Source organism: Magnolia sinica, chromosome 3 (assembly GCF_029962835.1).
Source record: "Magnolia sinica isolate HGM2019 chromosome 3, MsV1, whole genome shotgun sequence".
Lineage (NCBI taxonomy): Eukaryota > Viridiplantae > Streptophyta > Magnoliopsida > Magnoliales > Magnoliaceae > Magnolia > Magnolia sinica.
The window spans coordinates 121,490,418-121,511,947 of record NC_080575.1 but is presented as its reverse complement, the minus strand read 5'-3'; the positions used below and the strand labels follow the sequence as shown (position 1 = coordinate 121,511,947).

Sequence of the window (21,530 nt, the reverse complement as noted above, 5' to 3'; positions counted from 1 at the left end):
GCGGGAACTGTCTTCCGGTTCGGGTTTTCTTCTTATCTTACCCTCTCATACCTGTTTTTCATAAACTCTATCCCCATATTGCATTATCCTTAATTTATTTGCCCATTTTCTCACCCTAGGGTTCCTTGAATTGAAATTAGTGAATCCCTTTAATTAGAGACTGCTTGTTGTGCATATGTAGATGATTATTACTTATCTTTGAGCATCGTTTGGTTTATAATTTTTTACAGATCCATCCTTAGCCTGTGAAGGCCTAGACCCATGCAGATTCCCCTTGTTTGAATGCTTGAGCTTTTATATAAGATGTGGAATTATTATGTGATTGTTTTGAATTAGTATGATCTAAAGCCTGAGATCTTGCATATCATATTTAATTTTCATGTCCTACATCAAATCTCCTAGGTAACTAGGAAGTGGTTATTTAGAGCACAGCTTCCGAAGTGGCGCAATTGGATTATCAAATCAATGAAAATTTGATATCCAAAACACTAGAAAGGAAAAAATAACAATAGAGCACACAACACATGAAAGTATTTGAGTATAGAGCAAAACACACACACGCACACACACACACACACACACACATGCATATAAGCGCATGCGCGCAGACACGCCCACACATATGTATTCAAGTATCAAAGTCTTGCACTAGTTATAACTACTTGAATGAAAACTTCAAAAAACTAAAAAGGTCTAATGCATCTAACTTCAAGAATCCTTATTAAATCTTTCACAACTAATGCATCTACCTCCAAGAAACCTTATTAAAATCTTCCATAAATTTCCCAACTATTGATTGATTTCACATCAATCAAATCAATTAGTATTAACCAAATCTATCCAAAATACCAACAAACGAAATCTATCATGCCAAAATGCGATGGATTAAAAATATACCCAAAAAAAAAAAATCCCAAAAAATCCTTAAATAATCGACAAAATATTCAAGTAGAATCCTCCAGAAATTAAACCCTGAAATATAGGCCAAAAAAGTCAGCAACAAACTTCCCAGAAATTCAACACATGTTGGACCTAATTGTGGACCTTGGGCCTGCAACACAAAGCCTACGTCATCTTCTTCATGGTCTCCACTGCTGGATGGTGGGCTTTTAGCACCGATGGCAGTTCTATGGGAATCGATGTTTGGCTGATGTTCATGGGGGATCATCTCAACAAAATCAAGTTGGCTTTTTCACAGCCAAACAGTAATGCAGGGGCATTTTCACACCGGACTCGAGTAGGGTAGCATGTAGGATGCGGGGAATGGATACACTCGAGGTGGGTGAACCCATGTGAAGTGCGGCCCACGAGGAGGTTCGGTCAAGGTCCTAACCCATGCAATGTGGGGCCTAAGCTATGAGATAAAGGGATTGATTCACTACTCTTTATCAGTTCGAGCTTTGAGAGCAAGTGGCTAATTGTCCTGCATCAAAGTGGTATCAGAGAGGAGGTCTCGTGTTCGAGACTCCTCACTGGGGGTGATTAATGTGGACCTTGGGCCTGCAACACGAAGTATACGTCATCTTCTTCATGGTCTCCACTGCTGGATGGTGGGCATTTAGCACCAATGGCAGTTCCATGGGAATCAATGTTTGGCTGATGTTCATGGGGGATAATCTCAACAAAATCAAGTTGGCTTTTTCACAGCCAAACAGTAATGCAAGGGCATTTTCACACCGAGCTTAAGTAGGGTAGCATGTGGGATGCAGGGAATGGATACACTCGAGGTGGGTGAACCCATGTGAAGTGTGGCCCACAAGGAGGTTCAGTCAAGGTCCTAACCCATGCGATGTGGGGCCTAAGCTATGAGATAAAGGGATTGATTCACTACTCTCTATCAGTTCGAGCTTTGAGAGCAAGTGGCTAATTGTCCTACATCAAAGTGGTATCAGACAGGGAGATCTCGTGTTCGAGACTCCTCACCAGAGGTAATTAATGCAGAGGTGATTAATGTGGGATGCAGGGAATGGATACACTCGAGGTGGGTGAACCCATGTGAAGTGCGGCCCACGAGGAGGTTCGGTCGAGGTCCTAACCCATGCGATGCGGGGCCTAAGCTATGAGATAAGGGGATTGATTCACTACTCTCTATCAATTCGAGCTTTGAGAGCAAGTGGCTAATTATCCTGCATCAAAGTGGTATCAAAGAGGGAGGTCTCGTGTTCGAGACTCCTCACCGGAGGTGATTAATGCAAGGGCATCTTTACACCGGGCTCAAGTGGGGTAGCCTATGGGATGTGGGATTACACTCGGTATGGGTGACTCGTGTGAAGCGAAACCCATGTGAAGTGGGGCCCGTGAATAGGTTTAGCCGAGGTCCTAACCTATGCAATTTGGGGCATGGGCTATGAGATAAAGGGATTGATTCGCCTTATGATCGAATTTTAACTCCATCAAACCCTAATTCTCTACATTTTTCACTCTCAATCATGGTGTGCCATAAAGGCCGTTATATAAAGGTAACCGTGGCAATCGTTACATGTTACAAGGTCATAACGGCCATAACAACCGTTATGGAAAAAAAAAATTTACTCGTAATTGCCATTAACGGCACATTACATCCCCTATAAAGGCTATAACAACCCTGTAATTGTCTGTTATGGGGTAGATATAGGTTTTCCATACTTTTTAATCAACATTGCGGAGCAAATACATGTTTTTCAGGATTTTTTTCAATAAAAATTTAAAAAAATTAAAAAAAAAAAAGCTGAAACAGCCCTTACGACCCGTATCATAAGGGTAACAATGATGGCCATTATGGCCACCGTTACCGTTACAGAACCTTGCTCTCAATTGCTCCCAAAACTAATGCATCGACAACCCCATTTTTTCATGCATCATTCTAGGAATACAAAGGTGTCAAGGAAAGTCCCTTTCAAGAGACACCGAGTCTGATAGAAGGTCATTCATACATGGCAATTTAGGCCACCGCAGGTGTTGTGCACCCCATCCATGTCATTTAGGTCCCCAACCAGCCATTGGAAAGCTTTCAAGAAGTAGCTTTTACTTAAAAATGATAACAAATAAACCAGCCATGTTGGTCAGGTCGCAGGGCACTTGCCAGAACAAAGTAAAACATCTTTCATTGCAACAAGACACGTAAACGTCATTCGAGCGAATTCAACACAAATGAGTTTAATTTAACGAAAAATTGACCTATTATGCCCGTATAAAGGTGACGAGACAGAGGAGACGTTGGTTACAAAGCAAATACTGAATGATGTACAAAGTCTGCACTAGACCATAAAATATACAACAGTGACAGAACACGCTACCCCATCATCCATATCCCAGCACGCATCCCATATGATCATCTATATCTCAACATGATGGCTGATATCATCATTCACATGATTCTTAGATGTAGTGAAGGCTAGAGCTTGCTATGACTTCTGAACCTATAAATAATGGCCATTGGCGGCATAGTTTGTCTCGTGATTGTGGTAACAATGAAGTGAGGTGTCCAAAGTTGTCTTCAAGTAATTGACTTTTGGTCACTCAATCAATTCATACCTTATTGAGCTTCCAAATGACATGGAATTTTTGACAAATTTCAACAAGGCTAACTTGCACAAATACCATGAGATTGTTATAAACAACAAGAAAATTTAATCATGAGTTGACTATTGAGTTCTTCCCTACTAGGCGAGGACAATGCAAAGAAAGTTGACTCAGTCAAGCATATTGCATGAAACTTCTAACACTTCTAAATTAGGAAAATAGAATGAGTCATTTTGGGAATATGAATTAGTTTGGCTTAAATTAATTCTTTAGGTAATTTGGTAGGTAGTTGGTTAAAATAAGAGCTTGGTTTGATTAAGAAATCCTTTTTTTTTCCCCTTTTTTTTCTAGATCATCTCTTATATGGCACTAAGGTTTGACGCAAAGCACTTATATTAAAGATGACGTTTGAGTTTCAAGCAAGCAATCAAAACTCGGTTCCATAGTGCAAGTCGCTAGGTGCCAAAGGCCCAAACTCTAAAGCCAACAGATTCGTTCCAACTCGGTCAGAAACATATATGTCTCAAGTAGTTAACTAAGAACGATGACTGGCAAAACTGAGTAATGCTCCATTTCAGCTGAATTCTGATTCTATAGTTTCAATAGAAGAGATCCACCAAGCCAAAAGTTTACATTGGTTCGCTTACTTCTCTTACTTAAATTGCATGGCCATGAATTGCTTAAACCAAAAATCGTCATCGGCATATACACAAATATAATTTTAAGGGGTCGTTTGGATGCCTGTTAGATCTGTAAAATGCAACTTAGTTGCCACTTACAGGTGGTGTTTTGGGGAGGAAACTTACTTATAAGTTTGTTTCAACATATATGTGTCAGGCATAAGTTACGAAAAACTTACATGGCTTGAGGTCAACAGTCTGATTTTTGAAAAGAAGGGAAGAGAGGGGAAACGCACCTCCGCTACCAACCACTGAAGAAGCTCCAAGCTCTATCTCACTCTCTCTCTCTCTCTCTCTCCCTCTCTGCAATCAGCTCTCTCTACCTCTCTCCCTCTCTGCAGTCGGCTAGTCCTGGTAGGGTATTTTGTTTTCTTTTTTTTCTTTTTAGTCTGATCCAATGTCAGTTCTTGCATTTGAATCAGCCCTGATTTGTTGATGCTATGACAGTGGAGCTCACAGAGCATATATCTACGCTGTCCATCAGATTCGCCAACTCATTTTAGGGCATGGGCCCAAAAAATGAAGTAGATCCAAATTTCAGGTGGGCCACACCGTAGGAAATAGTGTTGATTGAACACTCACCATTAAAACTTCCAAGGGCCCACCGTAATATTTATTTGCCATCCAACCTATTGATAAGCTCACATAGACCTGGATGAAGGGAAAACACAAAAATCAGCTTGATCCAAAACTTTTGTGGTCCACAAGAAGTTTTTGTTAGTGGGCATTCGTCACCACTGTTTCTTGTGGTGTAGGCCACCTGAGATTCGGATCTTCTTCGTTTTGGGGCACATGCCCTAAAATGAGCTAGCAAAACTAATGAACAGCGTGGATATATAAAACATACATCAAGGTGGGCCCATAATCACGACCATTGCTCTTTCTATTTTTTATTATTTTTATTTTCTTTCCATCCATCAAGCTGTTGGAAATATGGGCCCCACTATGGGTGAACTATAGGCCATAAGCAATCAAGATTCTAACTTTTGTGTACATATGAGATTTTTATTGTACAAGCATGCTCATGTTCTCTTAGACATAGAACTGCATCTTCTCGTTATTTCTCAAGTGTTAAGATCATTTCCAACTTGCTGGAAAATTCGATCTATTTGCTGGAAATTAATTTCGAACTGTCCAGCTGCATTTCTCAAGTGCTGAGATCATTTCCAACTTGCTGGAAAATTCCAGCTATTTGTTGGAAATCAATTTCTAACAGTCCAGCTATTTGATCCCCACTTGCTGAATAGTTGCCGAATTTTTGGTTCGAAGGCATATTCCTAAAATGGGTTTTTTTTTTATGTACTTTGTTTATATGTTTCTCTCCCTTGCAGTATTGTAAACATATTTTGGATTGAAAATAAGAATTTTTGGTTTCTTTGTTGCTTACCTTAAGTTACTATTCCACATTACAAGGTATTTTGAATATGTGGGCCCCACTTTTATGGCCTACCTGATTACTATTTTAGCCTAAGAATTGACTCACCTATTCATCTAGATGGGCTTAATAAAATGGCATACTTTGTGCCAATCAGATTTTAGAACGATCCCCTACTCCAAGCTCTACTTGGTGTGAATATACAGCTTCTTACCTGTAACTACCTACGGGTAACTCAAAGACAAAAACCCAACTTACAACTTACAGCTTACATCCAAATGGGGTTACCTATAAGTTATTTTCACAACTTAAAGAACTTACAATCATCCAAACACACCCTAAACAACAGGGAAACGCCAGAAAGGAGTATAGAAGCAAACAGACATACCATAGGTCCAGCAACTTCATCAGCTTTTTCCTTCCCACATAACTGCTCAACCAACACCAAAGAGTACTCCATAGCTGTGCCTGGCCCCCTACTCGTCACAGCCTGCCTGTCCTGTTGGACCCGCGACTCGACCAATGTTGCATCAGCAGACGACAGTTTGTCCATAAATGACGGATAGCAAGTTGCCTGCCAAAGATCAGAACCCCAATTATAAACAAGAAAAGCCAATCTAACAATCTGTGCAACACCACAAGAACTGGAACTTTAAATTGCTATAAATCAAATCTCACTTTCAGTCCCTTGAGCAAACCCCACGGCCCAAGCGCAACCGCAGGGGCTGCACAAATCGCCCCATAGAGCCGTCCATCTGCGACATGCTTTTTCACCATACTTTCCAAGACTCCACTATCCCTGAGATTCGAAGAACCGGGCATTCCCCCCTAACCCAATAGAGAGAATTAGAATACAATACAAGACCCTAATTCGCCAAAACGGTCGAAAATTCAACAGAGAGAGGGAGAGAATACGGGCAGAGAGATGAGATCGAAGGTGCTTTCAGCGCAATCACATATTAGGGCATCGGCGACGAGCTTCAGCCCCCAGCTGGCATCAATCAGAAGCTCCTTCTCGACGGACGCGATGGTGACGTCGGCCCCGGCTCTCCGTAGGACGTCGATCATGATCACTGCTTCCATTGGCTCCGTACCGTTGGCGACCGGAACCAAAACCTAATCGAGAACTCATTTTCTTCATAAACACACGGAAATCAAGAATCGTCGCGTTGGATGGATATGAAAGATTGTTACCTTTTGTGGAGAAGACGTCATTGCTGCTTGTGTGGAGTTTGGGGAAGAGAGTGGTAGTGGTGTTGCTCTCGTTCTTCGCGCGAATCTTATGAAGGGAGATAGGAAGGGGCTCAGAATGGGATGAGCGGAGCGATGGGTTAGATGACGTGTGGCCATTTCCTCGCGTCAGCTGCTAGAGAGACGCTGCTAGCGGCTGGATGGTCGAGCCAGACGCGGATTGTGTAGTAAGGCGCTCACCGTACTTTACCGTGGTGTGAAGACTCTTTAGGGCCCACCGTGACTTATTTATTTTATCCACGCCGTCCATCCGTTTTTCTAGATCATTTTTTGTCACAAATCCAAAATTGAAGCATGTCCAATAATCAAGTACACCACACCACAGAAAACAGTATATCCACTGTTGAAAAATTCCTAGGGTCCACAGTGATGTTTATTTGTCATCCAACCTGTTCATGAGGTCACAAAGACCTGGATGAAGGGAAAAAAATGTCACGTTGATACAAAACTTCTGTGGTCCTCTAGGAGTTTTCAATGGTAAGCACTCAATTCCTACTGTTTCATGTGGTGTGGTCCCCTTATTCGTTGGATATATTTTAATTTTTGTCTCATTCCATAAAATGTTCTGGAAAAACTTATAGACGGAGTGGATAAAAAATACGTAACACAGTGGGCCCCACCTATTCTTCGCACCACGGTAAATGGGGTGAGCGCCTCACTACACAATCGGCGTATTAGAGCCATGGTGACCGATATTTACAATTGATGGAGGGACTCGCGCGACTGATATAGAGAAGAGGCTTTCTATACACGTGGAATCCTGACTCTCCTCGGAGAGATCGAGACCGTTAACCGGGTCCATCCAACCAAAACATCCTGATATTCTTATTTTCCGGCGCTTCTTGTTAGAGTAAGGTGAACGTTTAGTAAAAATATGACCAGTGGTTCATATTCCGTGTACGCTTGCGGCTCACTTGTTCATCAACCTGCGTTCTGTTCAAAAGACTCAGGAAATTGTCACGGTAGGATCCACCTGATGGACGACCGTGTTATGGAATGGATTTGACATCGCCCGCGCAGTATATTGCGACTATCTAAAGCGCGCGAGTCACATGCGATCTTACACGCGGATATCGCTTGGGAGTTTTCTGGGCGTTGGCCAAAATCAGGCACCCTCTGATGCACTCTTTGCTAGCCGCAAGAGTAATGCCCTGTATAGGTCATTCCAGATGGAGAAACACTTTCTTACTCTGGCATGGTTGAATGGAGGATACGCCGGCAATTAGAATTTACAAAGAATTCGCATTGTAAAGTAATTCAAACTAAACTGTCCAAACTATGACACCAGTTTAAATGTAAATGTATTGTGAACCAAAAGTTACTCTTGTTAGCTAAATATTACATTGTTGGACATTTATTAAACGGGTAAAAATGAAAATTATCTGATTGTACTATTTCAGAAAAAACAAGTGTCCATGAGTGAAAAGGTTAGGATTGTTCAACTAATTTGATCTCTAGGCTATCAACTTAAAAACAGTGCGTCCCTCCGTTGAAGGTATGCCACCTATCAACTTTTATGTGCCAGCGAGCCAAAGTACATTAAATGTGGGCTCCGATTGTGCAGCGTGCCACACACCACTGACATTAGCTGTGTGTAACCTGACAAAGTTCTGCATGCCCGACCATAGTGTATGTTTTATACCAAAATCATCCCTCCATTTTGTGGGATCATTTTAGGAAATGAACCAAAAAATAAGGGAGATTCAAAGCTTAAGTGGATCACACTACAAATAGAAATTGGGATCAAGATTAAGTTTATTTTTGTGTTTTTCTTTCATCCAAGTTCTACATGACTTTATAAACAGGTTGCATAGCAAATAAACAACGATGAGCCCTGGGAAGGTCTCTACTACTTTTTGTGGTGGGGCCCATTAGACATTTGCCTTGTTTTGGGGGTTATGTCTTAAAATAATCTAGCAAAATGTATGGACAGTGTAGATATAACACACACATATCGTAGTGCGGCTCATAAAACTTTGCCTAATGGCCACCCTACATATTCTAAGTCCATGGACATCTTCCCATCCTAGTTGCTAGTTCCAAATTCCACCCTACCTATAGAGGTGCACATATTCATAAGCATGTGTATTTGCAAATATGGAATGCAAGTGGACATCTAACCCTTTTTCATAAGGTTGGAAATAATTTATGAGAATTTCCACCTTAAAGAATAGATAAATTTAAAAGTAGTTTAGCATCTCCACAAATAAGAGCTTTATTTGATTATTTCTAAAAAATTAAATCTTTTTTTAATAAAAAAATTTAAATCTAATTTTATATCTTAACTTTTAAAAGCAAGAAAATAAGCTCTAACTTAATTAGGAATAGTCCCTTTATGGATGGTTAACATCAAAGATGGGCCCCATATGATAGATGGCCCACATCGAAACGTGGCCCCACATGATGGACGATCTGGACCAAGTAGACCTCACCTAATGGATGTTCCACATCAAAGTTGGGACCCACATGATAGATGGTAGACACTGAAGATGGCTCCACATGTTGAATGACCCATATTGAAGGTGGGGCCCCATGTGATGAATGGTCCACATTAAGGTGGGCCCACATAATTGATGGTTGACATCAAAGAGGGGCCTTGCATGATGGATGACTCACATCAAAGTGTGATCTCGCACAATTGACTGTCCACATTAAGTGGGCCCACCTAATGGACAATCCATATCAAAGGTGGGAACCATGTGATGGATGTTGGACATTGAAGGTAGGTCCACATGATAAACAACCCATGTTGAAGGTGGGGCCCATATGATGAATGGTCCCATCACAGTGGGCCCACATAATGCATGGTTCATGTTTAACGTGGGCCCCGCAGGATGGATGGCCCATATCAGAGCATGACCTTGTATGATGGATGATCCACGTCAAGTGCGCCCCATCTAATGGACGGTCACATCAAAGGTGCATGAGACCCACATGATGGATGGTGGACATTGAAGTTGGGTCCATGTGATCGACGATTGATATCAAAAGCGGGCCCACATGACGAATGATCCATATTGAAGATGGGGCCCATATGATGAATGGTCCATATCAAAGTGGGACCACATAATGGACAGAGTAGGCCTCACATGATGGATGGTCCACATAAAGTAGGCCACACCTAATGGATAGTCCATATCCAAGGTCCCGCATGATGGATGGCCCATATCCAAAGTGGCCTAAGATGATAATCCAGATAGAACGTGTGCCCACACGATGGATGGTGGAAATCAAAGGTGGAACCATAGATGGCAGGCTCAAGTGTGACCCCGCATGATGCACAGGCCACATCAAGTGGGCCTCACCTAATGGATGACCCACATCAAGGTGGGCCCATATAATTGACAATCCACTTTAAAGGGCTATCCCTAATGATGAATGGCCGCCATCCAAAGTGCACATCGCATGATGGACCACCCACTTTGAAGGTGGGGCTCATGCAATGGACACATCAAATGTGGGCTCCACGTGATGCGTGGTGGACATTGAAGGAGGACAATTAACATTGATCGTGGGCCCACCTTGGCCCACATGATGGATCACCTACATCAAGGTGGGCCCATATAATGGGCAATTTACATCAAAGGTGGGCTCCACATGATGGACTATCCACATTCAATTATGACATGATGGATAGCCCACATCTAATGTACGACATGATGGACAACCCACATCCAAGGTGAGAGATACGAAGAGGCGTGCTTGTTTAAGATAAAATTATTGTAAATTTTAAAAATGATAGCAACCACCTCTAAAAATAAGCTTCTAAATGTTTTAGCAATCTTGTTTATTTCAATAAGAACAATTTTTTGTTCTGAAAAAAATACTTTTATCAAACAAGCTTATTATAAAACAAGAGCTAAAACAAAATGTCATATATATAATTCTCTAACTTTGTTGGAGTAGTTTTTTATTGGATTAGATAAGAGATGTATAATAGGCCGTTGATCTCCTCATGCGCCACACTGTACAAAGTAAATAAATCAGGTAAAAAATCTTCTTGCCATTAATTTTTCTAATATATTCTAGGCCTTCATTCTTGGTGTGGTGAATTAAATGAGTGGATAAGATGGCACATACACACCACATCAGACCCACACATAATTTAGAAGATCCGAAGAACACAGGTGTCACTGTGTAGACAGGCTCTTGATGCAACTTTCCCATGATGGGAGTTTCGTACAGAAACTCTGTAGGGACCACCGGAATTAATGTAAGGTAGATATTCACTCTATTTATTAGTTTCACTAGCTTTTACTACGGTTACAATAAGATACAAGAATGGACTTATACATGTATATTAATGTAACTGTATGTACTCCCAAATATCGGATTATTACATTTGTTGTGTGTCAAACATATGGTAGTTATACTTCTAAGTAGGAATGGAAATGTAAATAAATATATAAAATTAGCCAATAACTTGGATGAGTTTAATAGTTATTCCTGGTGTACTATTTTCAATGTGAACCGTCCATTGTGTGAGGCCTACCTTTAATATGGACCATCCACCTTGTGAGGCCCACCTTAGATGTAGAATGACCATCATGTGGGGCCCACCTTGGATGTGGGTTGTCCACTATGTGGGGCATTGGATTTGGGTCGTCCATCATGTGGGGCCCACCTTGGATGTGGGATATCCATCATGTCGGGCAATGGATTTAGATCATTTATCATGTGGGGCCCACTTGGATGCAGGTCATTCATCATATCAAACATTGGATTTGGGCCATCCTTCATGCCAGACCCACCTTTAATGTGGACCATCCACATGCAAAGCCGTATAAAGTGGGTTGTCCATTATGCAGAGCCTGCCTTGGATGTGGACCATTCATCATTAAGGGCCTACATTCCATGTGGGGCCCACCTTGATATGGGTCATATATCACATGGGGCTGCTATCGATGTTATTGTCCACCATGCCGGGCCACCTTCAATATACCTTTGATGTGGACTATCCATTGTGTGCGTCCCACCTTCGATGTGGGTTTTCCATCATGCTGGGCCTGCCTTGGATGTTAGCCATTCATCATTAGGGCCGACATTCAATGTGGACTATCCATTATGTGAGGCCCACATTCACTCTCTAAGGCCCATCATGTGGAGCCTATCTTTGGTGTGGACTCGCATGTGGGCCCCACCTTCCTTGTGCGCTACCATCATGTAGGGCCTACCTTCAATGTGGGCCATTCATCATTAGGGGCGGATCATGGATGTGGACCGCTCATTATGTGGGTCTCACCTTGATGTGGACCCACAACAACGTTAAGTGTATCATGTGGATCTCATCTTTGATATAATCATATAGATAGTCCATCGTATGGGCCCCACCTTCAATGTGGCCAGTCCATCATGTGGGGCCACCTGGAGTATCTAGTATAGAGAGAGATGAGAAAGATAGCAAAGAAAAGTAGAAAAGAAAGTAAAAAATTGAGAGAAAAAGGAAAGATTGTAAGCAATTTTAAGTAAACCTACTTTTCAAGAGGTGCTTTCCAAAATAACTTTAAAAAATAATTTTATTATTTAATAAGCAATCAAAGCTGCAAAGGTACTACTAATTAGAGTGTTGCCAAATAGGCAAAAAGACCCAAACAGTTCCACATTCTTTGGTGAAGCATTATATAACAGTCATCTAATGAAACTATGAAAGAGATCAAGTGTAGCTGTCCGGGGGAAGAAACTATTAGTACAGCCAAAGGGACACTAACATGGTGTCTAATTGCAACTTCCCACCAAAAAAAAAAATTTGATCAGTGGGAAAGGCGTGGCTGGTGGACAATTTAGCATTCTGCTGGCTATACCTGATCAGTGGCCCACTTTTTTCAGCAGCCAATAGGTTAGTTGCCGTACAATGTGAGGACTATCATCTTGGCAGACTACTAAATGCTATGAAATTTGTTTCCTGGTTAAGATTGAGCTGAAAATTTGTAATTTGATTCACTTGTACATCCAAACACAGCCTTATAAGAATGGTCGTCATGTTTGTTGACATCCTTCAAACTAGCAATGTGTCACTGTGTCCCACGTGATCATGGGAATGGATCCTTATCGTCCTTATCGTGCCTCCCGTGGTCAGATGGTTGAACTAAGTTAGAAGATCAGAGATCTAATTATCTGAAGCCAGATGGTTGTATTGAGGTAATGAGATCATACATTGCAATGTAATTACATATATAGAGCAGTCTGAACACTTCTAGCTGGAGAACATCACATAATAGACAGAGCATTTATAAGCTGAAAGGTTGTAAACATCGAGTGTGATGTATTATCTACTATGTTGTTGGGTAAGAAGCTTCCATGGCAATGCCACACAGGCCTTCCTTAGCATCGACATCTCGTTCCATCCTTATATATCCTTCTTCACCCCACCCAATGCCCCATGAATTCTTTACCAACCAATACTTGGTCCCATCATCAGCAGTCCCATATCCAACGGCAGTCACACCATGGTCTAGGTCGGTACCACAAGCACCCGTGAATACACCACTTGAGTAGAATTGGAAGGCAAATCCTCCAGCATCAATGGCAACTGAAATTGGCTGATTGGCCACTGCCTTCAATAGTGCATTCTCACTGTTGGCTGGTACATCTTCATGACTGTTGATCTTGGCCGCATGGTCGGAAGACTTCTTGGGGTTGCAAGTGCCATCAACTCCCTCGTATGGATAGTTAGCTTCTGTTGTAAGTCCTCGGTTGTATTGAATGAAATCGAAGGCATCATCCATGAGGCCACCATTGCATCCTTGATCCACACCTTTGGTGTCACAGTCCACTAGCTCTTGCTCGGATAGTGAAAGCAACTTACCTGTTTTAAGTCGTGTAATTCCTTCTGTGGCTGCAACGGCTGAGAATGCCCAACAACACCCTATTTTGGAACATTTGAGCCACGATTAGTAAAAACACTAAATAACAATCTGATTTTCCCTTTTCTTATTTGATAAGTGTGTGTATTAACAATGTTACAGATACTTGTTTGGGTTTTCTTATTCTTCATCAGTTCAAGAAGAGATCATCACTTTATTTACTAATTGAACCTCGCCATTCATTAGATTTTCCACCTCTTGGATAGACCATTGCCCAAAAATCATATTGATTTTATGGTATTAATCATGCATTAAAAAGTGGCCTGCAATGCCCCCATTAAGTCAATGGCGAATGTAATGTTATCCTAGAAAGTTTAAAAAAGATAGACTTGTATTGCCCATTCATTCGAATGAAATTGTTGGCTACTCTTTGTATGGTTCAAAATTGGACTTTGGCCATGGCCCATCCAGAGCCGGCCATTCTGATGGATGGTCCAGATTGACTAGCTCAGCAACCAATGAGGGTTAGTAGAGGGCAGGTGAAGGTTAATGGTCTACTTAGTACTTACCGCATTGTCCCTGATCCTTGATGGGAGTCACAGCACCTTTCTTTCTCCAGTCCATTGTAGATGGTGCAGTAACATTCTCATACATGAAGGATGTGGCTTCTGATGCCCTTGCTCGGGTGGGCCTATATCCATTACGAGCGGCCCTGAACTCATCGTTGGTCAGATCAGCAAATGCATTGATGCTTAACTTGTATGATCGGTCCCCTATGCTGTTAAAAGATTCTATCGACTCCACATTGCTCTTGAATATCTTGAAACGCTGTTCCTTTTCGGTCGCATCCTTGTACGTGCGTCCGTATTGAGCCATCCATTGTTCATGGAGATCGGACATGGATGAGTCATGGAGAGTGCGGGCCAGGGCTTGAGAAGCCCAAGATCCCAAGATGAAGAAGGCCACAAAGAAACAATGGTACATGTTAGCCATTGTACAAAGTAAGAGGTTGTGATGGATGGGCTGAGGATGTATGGAGGAGGGATGCATACAATCAAAAGAGGCTTTGCTTTATATAGACATTGCATTGTACCCCACAGAAGTCATTACTCTCCCTTGCTTTCTTGTTATTGAGAGAGAGAGAGGAGGAGGGAGAGAGAGAGAGAGAGAGAGAGAGAGAGAGAGAGAGAGAGAGAGAGAGAGATCCTACGTACCGGGGCAAATGTAATGGTGTGGATGGGTACAAGGACAGGCTTCCTTTTGTTATAGCAATCTTTTCGTCTACGTTCTCCTTTGTTTACACATACTATCAATGGCGCTATCAAGGTTTAGTTACCGTCCATCTTGTGCACATCTGATTGTGTACGACATCTAAGTTGTTTAAAAGGAGTCAGGGACATATGCATCACCTGATGTGAGGTTTTACATTGTTTTCTATGGTTTGACCTACCTGATTGTCAGATCAGCTTGATTTTGCAGCGTCTGACCATCATGATGGGGCGAACTTGTTGGACGGGTCAGATGCACACACACAAAACATGTGGGCCCCGCAACAGCTTAATACGTTGGTACACGTACATGTATACATGTCCTACGTGCGCACTGAAATGGGCAGTATAAGCAATCCATCAGATGGAGCCAATGTAGGTACCCTGGCCCAAATGTATATGAGTGCAAATGATAGGTGGGACCCTTGCCTTTTGGTGGGGCCCTACCCGAATGTCTGTAGTTTTCTCCGTTTAATAATATTTTTCCTTTTGAAAAACAAATAGTTTAAATTATCAGGTGGGTACGTACGGTTAATAGCTGTTTTTATCTATTAATATCTATCTGCCATTTTTACTCATTAGGTGGCCACAATGTAAAAATAAATGAAAAGACTAGAAAAAAACTTGTTTTATTTATCCAATTGTTTCTTATACTGTGGCTCACTTGATGATTGGAATGGCTTGATTTTCACAGCCCACTTGATGGACTATTCAGATGATCTTGCACATGTTTACCATATTGGCACGTGTATTGACGTGTACATGGACCATAACTTTCTTTACTGCCTACGTGTCAGCCAGAGCATTAGAGCCCAGTCGTTCAAAAGGTGGGACCCACCTTTTAGATCAGCAGGAACCATAAAAACAGGATAGTCTATTCATAGGTTGCCGATATGGTCCGACTATACATCAATGTAGGCTGTGGGCCTTCGAGAGAGCAGAGTAGTGAATGGTCTGAATTTCACAACAGGTGATTCTTATTATGGGCCCATTCTTTCATGGGTTGGATGATCTACACAAGTGACACATTCCTGGAAAATAAAAGCATTGTATGTGAAAGCTCACAACCCAAAGTTGTGCGTGAAATGTAGAATATTCTTAGGATGGAAGCGCAACGTACACGAAATTTCAGTATAAGAAGTGTTAGATTGGAAAATGTCATTTTAGCCATCCAAATCAATACACTTGATCGGGGACGTATATCAAGTCTCCATCTTCACCACAGTAACAATAAAGCAATGGAGATTTGTGAATCATGTGGGGCCCAATATCCCGTATATAAACTCAGCTTAGAGTAAGTGTATGCACCCACTTCCATAAATATCACATCATCAGATCATCCATACACTCCTCAGCTGACACCATGGCTTCCTCAACCAAATCTTTCTTCGTGGCCTTTTTCATCCATGGAGTGTGGGCTTCTAACACCATGGGCCGCACTCTGCAGGAAGCGTCTATGTCGGACAGGCACGAGCAATGGATGGCTCTGTATGGTCACACTTACAAGGATGCAGCTGAGAAAGAGCTACGTTTCAAGATATTCAAGGATAATGTGGAATTCATAGAATCCTTCAACAATGCCGGGGACCGATCTTACAAGCTAAGTGTAAATGAATTTGCAGACCAAACGAACGAGGAGTTCAAGTCCACTCATAACGGATTTAAGCCCACTCAAACAAGAGTATTGACAGCCACGTCGTTCATGTATGAGAACGTAACTGTGCCAGCTAGTATGGATTGGAGAAAGAAAGGTGCTGTGACCCCAATCAAAGACCAAGGACAATGTGGTAAGCTTTATAACCTACTCACGAATTTAGCTGATTTTCTTCAATTAGTGTAACTTTGTTCTAGAAAGGGACATGAAATTGTTACCTATTATTAGCTGACTTGCTATCTGGTGTTGCCAAATAGGATGTTGCTGGGCATTCTCAGCGGTGGCAGCCACGGAAGGGATTACCCAACTCAAGACAGGGAAGTTGCTTTCCTTATCCGAGCAAGAAGTAGTGGATTGTGATACCAAAGGTGAGGATCAAGGCTGTGCAGGAGGTTTCATGGACGGCGCCTTCGATTTCATTCAACACAACAGAGGACTTACAACAGAAGCCAAGTACCCCTACATGGCAGTTGATGGCACTTGCAACTCCAAGAAGGAAGCCAACCCTGTGGCCAAGATCAACGGTCACGAAGATGTTACAGCCAACAGTGAGAAAGCTCTGTTGAAGGCTGTGGCCAACCAACCCGTTTCTGTGGCCATCGACGCTAGTGGATCCGCCTTCCAATTTTACTCGAGCGGTGTATTTACAGGAGATTGTGGTACCGAACTAGACCATGGAGTGACGGCTGTGGGATATGGGACGACAGATGATGGGACAAAGTATTGGATAGTGAAGAATTCATGGGGAACTTCATGGGGTGAAGAAGGATACATAATGATGGAGAGGGATGTTGGTGCTAAAGAAGGGATATGTGGTATTGCCATGATGGCTTCTTATCCCACCGCTGCTTAATCCTCACAAAGCTGCATGTATCATGCTTGTTTTATCCCATGCTTTGATATAAAAAAGTGTTATGGAGAAATGTCAATGTAGAAATGTTTAGCTTCTTTATGTAATTCTCATATATATGTAATGAGTTACTTCCATTATCACTTATAATATCCAAATAGCTCCTTTTATGTAGGCCCTATGACATGGTTACTCGACTCGACTCAATGTGCATTGACTCCAAGACTATCTACTTCACTGGGCTTGATATTTAATAACTAAATTAATATGGTCGAAGATGCGGTGTGGTGGGGTAGGCCTGAGGTGGTGGGTGGTCCGTCCCCTGTAGGTGAATTCGTCTGCTGTTTTTTTTTTCTCCCCGAGATCTTCTTTCGGAAGAGCTTCTGTTGTTGTACGTGTAGTCAGCCACTGGGCTCCCTAGACAGGGATAGTGCTGTCGTGGCATCTTTTGCGGGCTTTGAGCTGTTTGATAATCTTTGTCTAGGCAGGTTTAAATTTTTACGGGGATGGCCCTGTAGGCGACGCGCTGGCTTCAAGGAAAGGTCGCACTCGCTAATTGGACTCCTTTTACAAAACTTAAGTCAGTTTAGACCGGAGTAAATGGAGGTAAATGGGAGTAATTGGGAGTAGACTGAAGTAAATGACATTTGAAGTAAGTTTGGATATACCAAAGTAGCACTGTGGTAATGCCAAGGAACATATAAGCATTTGGACTACTTTATGAACGGTTTGAATTGCATATAAACATACAGTGGAGCTTAAAAAGGTTTGAATGAGAGGCAACCCCTTTCCGCTGTTCCAATCGTGTTGCCCACGTGAGTTTCAGATATGTCTAATGTTTGGTCTCATGTCTTAACATGATGTTCCAAAATGAATAGATAGAGTGGATTTCCCACAAACATCAGGGTTGGCCAAACACAGCTTCCAATGTTAGAAACTTGTTGCAAAAGGCTTTTGCTCGATTTCCACATCACTGGAGATGAATGATCCTGTGGGGCCCACTATGATGTATGTATTTTATCCATGCCGTCTATCCATTTTGAAAAATCATTTTAGGGCATGAGCCAATGAAGCATATCAAAGGCTCAAGTGGACCACCCCACAAAAAGTAGTGAGATTGAAAACTTCTTGGGCCATAGGGTTTTTGGATGTAATTTATTCTTTAGCCCATGGCATGAATTAAAATTTGAATCAAATAAATAGTGGATTTGACACCTATCCCACCGTGGGCCTCACAACCATTAACACATGACAACCTATACCCTTAACACATGATAACATCGACCCTTAACATACGGCAACTAAGACCCAAACTCTTAACACATGAAAAATCTCAACCCTTAGCATATGACAACCTCGACCCTTAACACATGACAACCATGAACTAGTCCGTGACCAGCTCAACCCTTAATACATGACAACCACGACCCAAACCATTAACACATTACAACTGCTCGACCCCTAACACATGACAACCACGATCTATAGGCTTAACACATGACAACCTTGACCTTTAACAAATGATATATATTTCTTTAAGGCAATACATTATAAAATTCAAGTTCTTTTTCTTTCATTATTTTCCACATGACAAATATCACCATCCATCTTCACCACAAATCCTAATCGCTTCTCCTTATGACAACAACTACATCTATCCCTCTCTATATATCTACAACCAAACATGGGTTTCATCTCAGAAAAATACTATTTTGTAATTTTTTTTAAAAAAAAAAACAAAAATTCATTCAAATTGTCTTCCACCTACTAGTGATCTCTCCATTTCTAAAAAAAATGTGGTCATTGGAGCAAAACCAACACTTGTTTTTAGGGTTGTAGAAGTTGTTAGTGGTGCCCATACACTGGAGAAGTTAATGATGGTGACCATATGCCAAAAAATATTATTGGAGGAGGTGGCAGTGTGTTCCCGGAAGATGTACTTGAAAATGAGGAAGAAAAGTCTTAGGAAAACAACAAAAGAAGAAAAGATGATCCATATGGGCAATTTCGTTCTAAATTTTTTTAAAAAGGTGTCTGGGGCCAAGTAGGGCATTTTTTGTAAAGGTCCCAATTTTTTGGGAAATTGACCGTACTGATCTCGATGTATGGTCAAATTCCCTAAAGAAATTCAACCATTTAAATATTCCAAGGGTGGCCTTCTAACAAGCTTCTGAAAATTACTTGGACCAAAATGCCCTTGGTCCTCGATTCAATAGTTGTACAGTTTTTCAGTGAATAAAAAATTACGTCGTATTTAATGACGTGTACGGAACCTGCTTTCATGTGTTCACTTCCTTTACTACCTAACTATTGGTACCATAGCCTAAGGTCCACAATGGGGTGATCCGATTCATCCACCTTCTCGGCCAGCTAGACGTAAACCCAAACAGTCCTAACTTGAGCAGTGTCCACTTCTAACAAACATCTAGTGAGCTTAGAATGTTTCAACAATCACCATTATTTTCTATTATGTGGGCCACACGAGCACTGGATCATGCTGATATTTAGGCCCTAGCCCTAAAACGACATGGCAAGAAGGATAGGCAGCATGGATTATACACATACATCGGTGTGGACCCCACGAGTTGGGCCTTGCCCACGCCCCAAAAAGGGCTCCATGCACATCATTAAATACAACGTAACTTCTTATTCACTGAAAACCATACAACTTTTGAACCGAGTACAAGGGCATTTTGGTCCAAGTAATTTTTGAAAGCTTGTCAGAAGGCCACCCTCGGAATATTTGAATGGTTGAATTTCTTTAGGGAATTTGACCATACATCGAGGTCAGTGTAGTCAATTTCTCCAATTTTTTAGGCTTTTGGCTATTCTACTATTCTACTTTGATCAAAATTCCATAAGATTATAAGCAACTTTAATATGTTAACTTACTTTTCAAAAGATGCTTTCCAAACTAACTTAAAAAATAACTTTTTTGTTTTATAAGCAAGCAAAGGCACTGATGAGAGGGTTGCCAAACAGGCAAATTTATTTATTTATTTTTTAAACCTTAGCAGTTCCACAATCTTCCATGAAGCATTACGTAACAGTCATCAAACGAAACTATGAAAGATATCAAGTGTAGCTGTCGAGGGGAAGAAATGATTAGTACAACCAAAGACATGCATCAAATTGCGACTATCCCACAGAATATTTTGCAGGACACCTTTGTACCATACAATCAGTGTTGAGAGGTGGAGCCACATCTAGACAGCCACTCGACCAGTCGAGGACTGGCTTGACTCAAAGTCCAGCGAGCATCAAGTTTTGGGTTTCGAGGTACTCGACCGATCGAGGCCCATGCACAACCAGTTGAGGGTCCGCTCGACCAGTCGAGGTTACGCAGATTTATTTCCGGATTTGATGTGGACTGCAGATTTTTGAGTCAGTTTTCGCAAAGGTGAGAAAGTGAAGTTGCCTAAACTATAAGTAGGTGTCCCTAGGGCTTTTCTATGGTATGAGAAATAATTCTAAGGTGTGGGCAAAGGATTTTTTCTGTACTTCCAATGGAGAAGTTAGTATATTGCCTTATAATCTTCATTTTTCTTCATAGTAGAAGTTTGCATCCGTGATTTTTTACCCTTATTTGAGGTTTTTCTACGTATATCTTGTCTTGTGGTTTGTTTGGAATGCTTTGATTCTATTTCTAGTCTATATTTCTTCTTGTTTATTGTTTGTGGGTGAGACCGGAGATTGGATCTCGGTTCACTGCGTTGTTGGCGTGCTACGCAACAACTGGTATCAGAGATTTTGGTTTAGTTCTATTAGGAGCAATGACGGAAGAAGGAAAGACTAAAATTGAGAAGTTTGATGGTTAAAACTTTTTCTTCTGAAAGATGCAGATGGAGGATTATCTTTATCAGAAGGACCTCTATATTCATCTAGGAGGAAAAGAGAAGAAACCAGAAAGGATGACAGATGATAAATGGTTTTTATTGGATCGGAAGGCTTTAGGAATGATCCAACTCTCTTTGTCTAAGAGCATCGCCTTCAATATATCAAAAAATGAAAACTACAAAAGAATTAATGGAAGCCCTAACTACCATATATGAAAAACCCTCAGTATCCAATAAAATTTATCTTATGAAACAACTATTCAACATGAAAATGTCAGATGGTAGGAGCGTGGCTGAACATCTAAACAAGTT

General features: G+C 41.4%; 3 protein-coding genes across 3 annotated transcripts in view; 1 reads left to right on the top strand and 2 right to left on the bottom strand.

Moving 5' to 3' along the window:
• The window catches only part of LOC131241031 (protein DJ-1 homolog B), a 39,339-nt gene extending 32,403 nt beyond the window's left edge, over positions 1–6,936 (bottom strand). The window contains exons 1-4 of the mRNA XM_058239647.1: positions 6,751–6,936; positions 6,472–6,672; positions 6,235–6,384; positions 5,945–6,130 (exon numbers count right to left, since the gene is read on the bottom strand). Of these exons, the coding sequence (XP_058095630.1) occupies positions 5,945–6,130; positions 6,235–6,384; positions 6,472–6,672; positions 6,751–6,906 (693 nt within the window). The 5' untranslated portion in view covers positions 6,907–6,936. The remainder of the gene's footprint in view (positions 1–5,944; positions 6,131–6,234; positions 6,385–6,471; positions 6,673–6,750) is intronic.
• Positions 6,937–12,926: 5,990 nt separating this feature from the next.
• LOC131241028 (senescence-specific cysteine protease SAG39-like) lies at positions 12,927–14,663 on the bottom strand. Its single transcript, XM_058239645.1, has 2 exons — positions 14,180–14,663; positions 12,927–13,672 (listed from the first exon to the last, which is right to left on the bottom strand). The coding sequence occupies exons 1-2, from the start codon at positions 14,658–14,660 to the stop codon at positions 13,080–13,082; spliced, it is 1,074 nt and encodes a 357-aa protein (XP_058095628.1). The 5' UTR covers positions 14,661–14,663; the 3' UTR covers positions 12,927–13,079.
• A 1,578-nt stretch (positions 14,664–16,241) lies between these two features.
• Positions 16,242–17,385, top strand: LOC131239137 (senescence-specific cysteine protease SAG39-like). Its single transcript, XM_058236694.1, has 2 exons — positions 16,242–16,665; positions 16,790–17,385. Exons 1-2 carry the CDS (start codon positions 16,242–16,244, stop codon positions 17,383–17,385), a joined length of 1,020 nt encoding a protein of 339 aa, XP_058092677.1.
• The last annotated feature ends 4,145 nt before the right edge of the window (positions 17,386–21,530 follow it).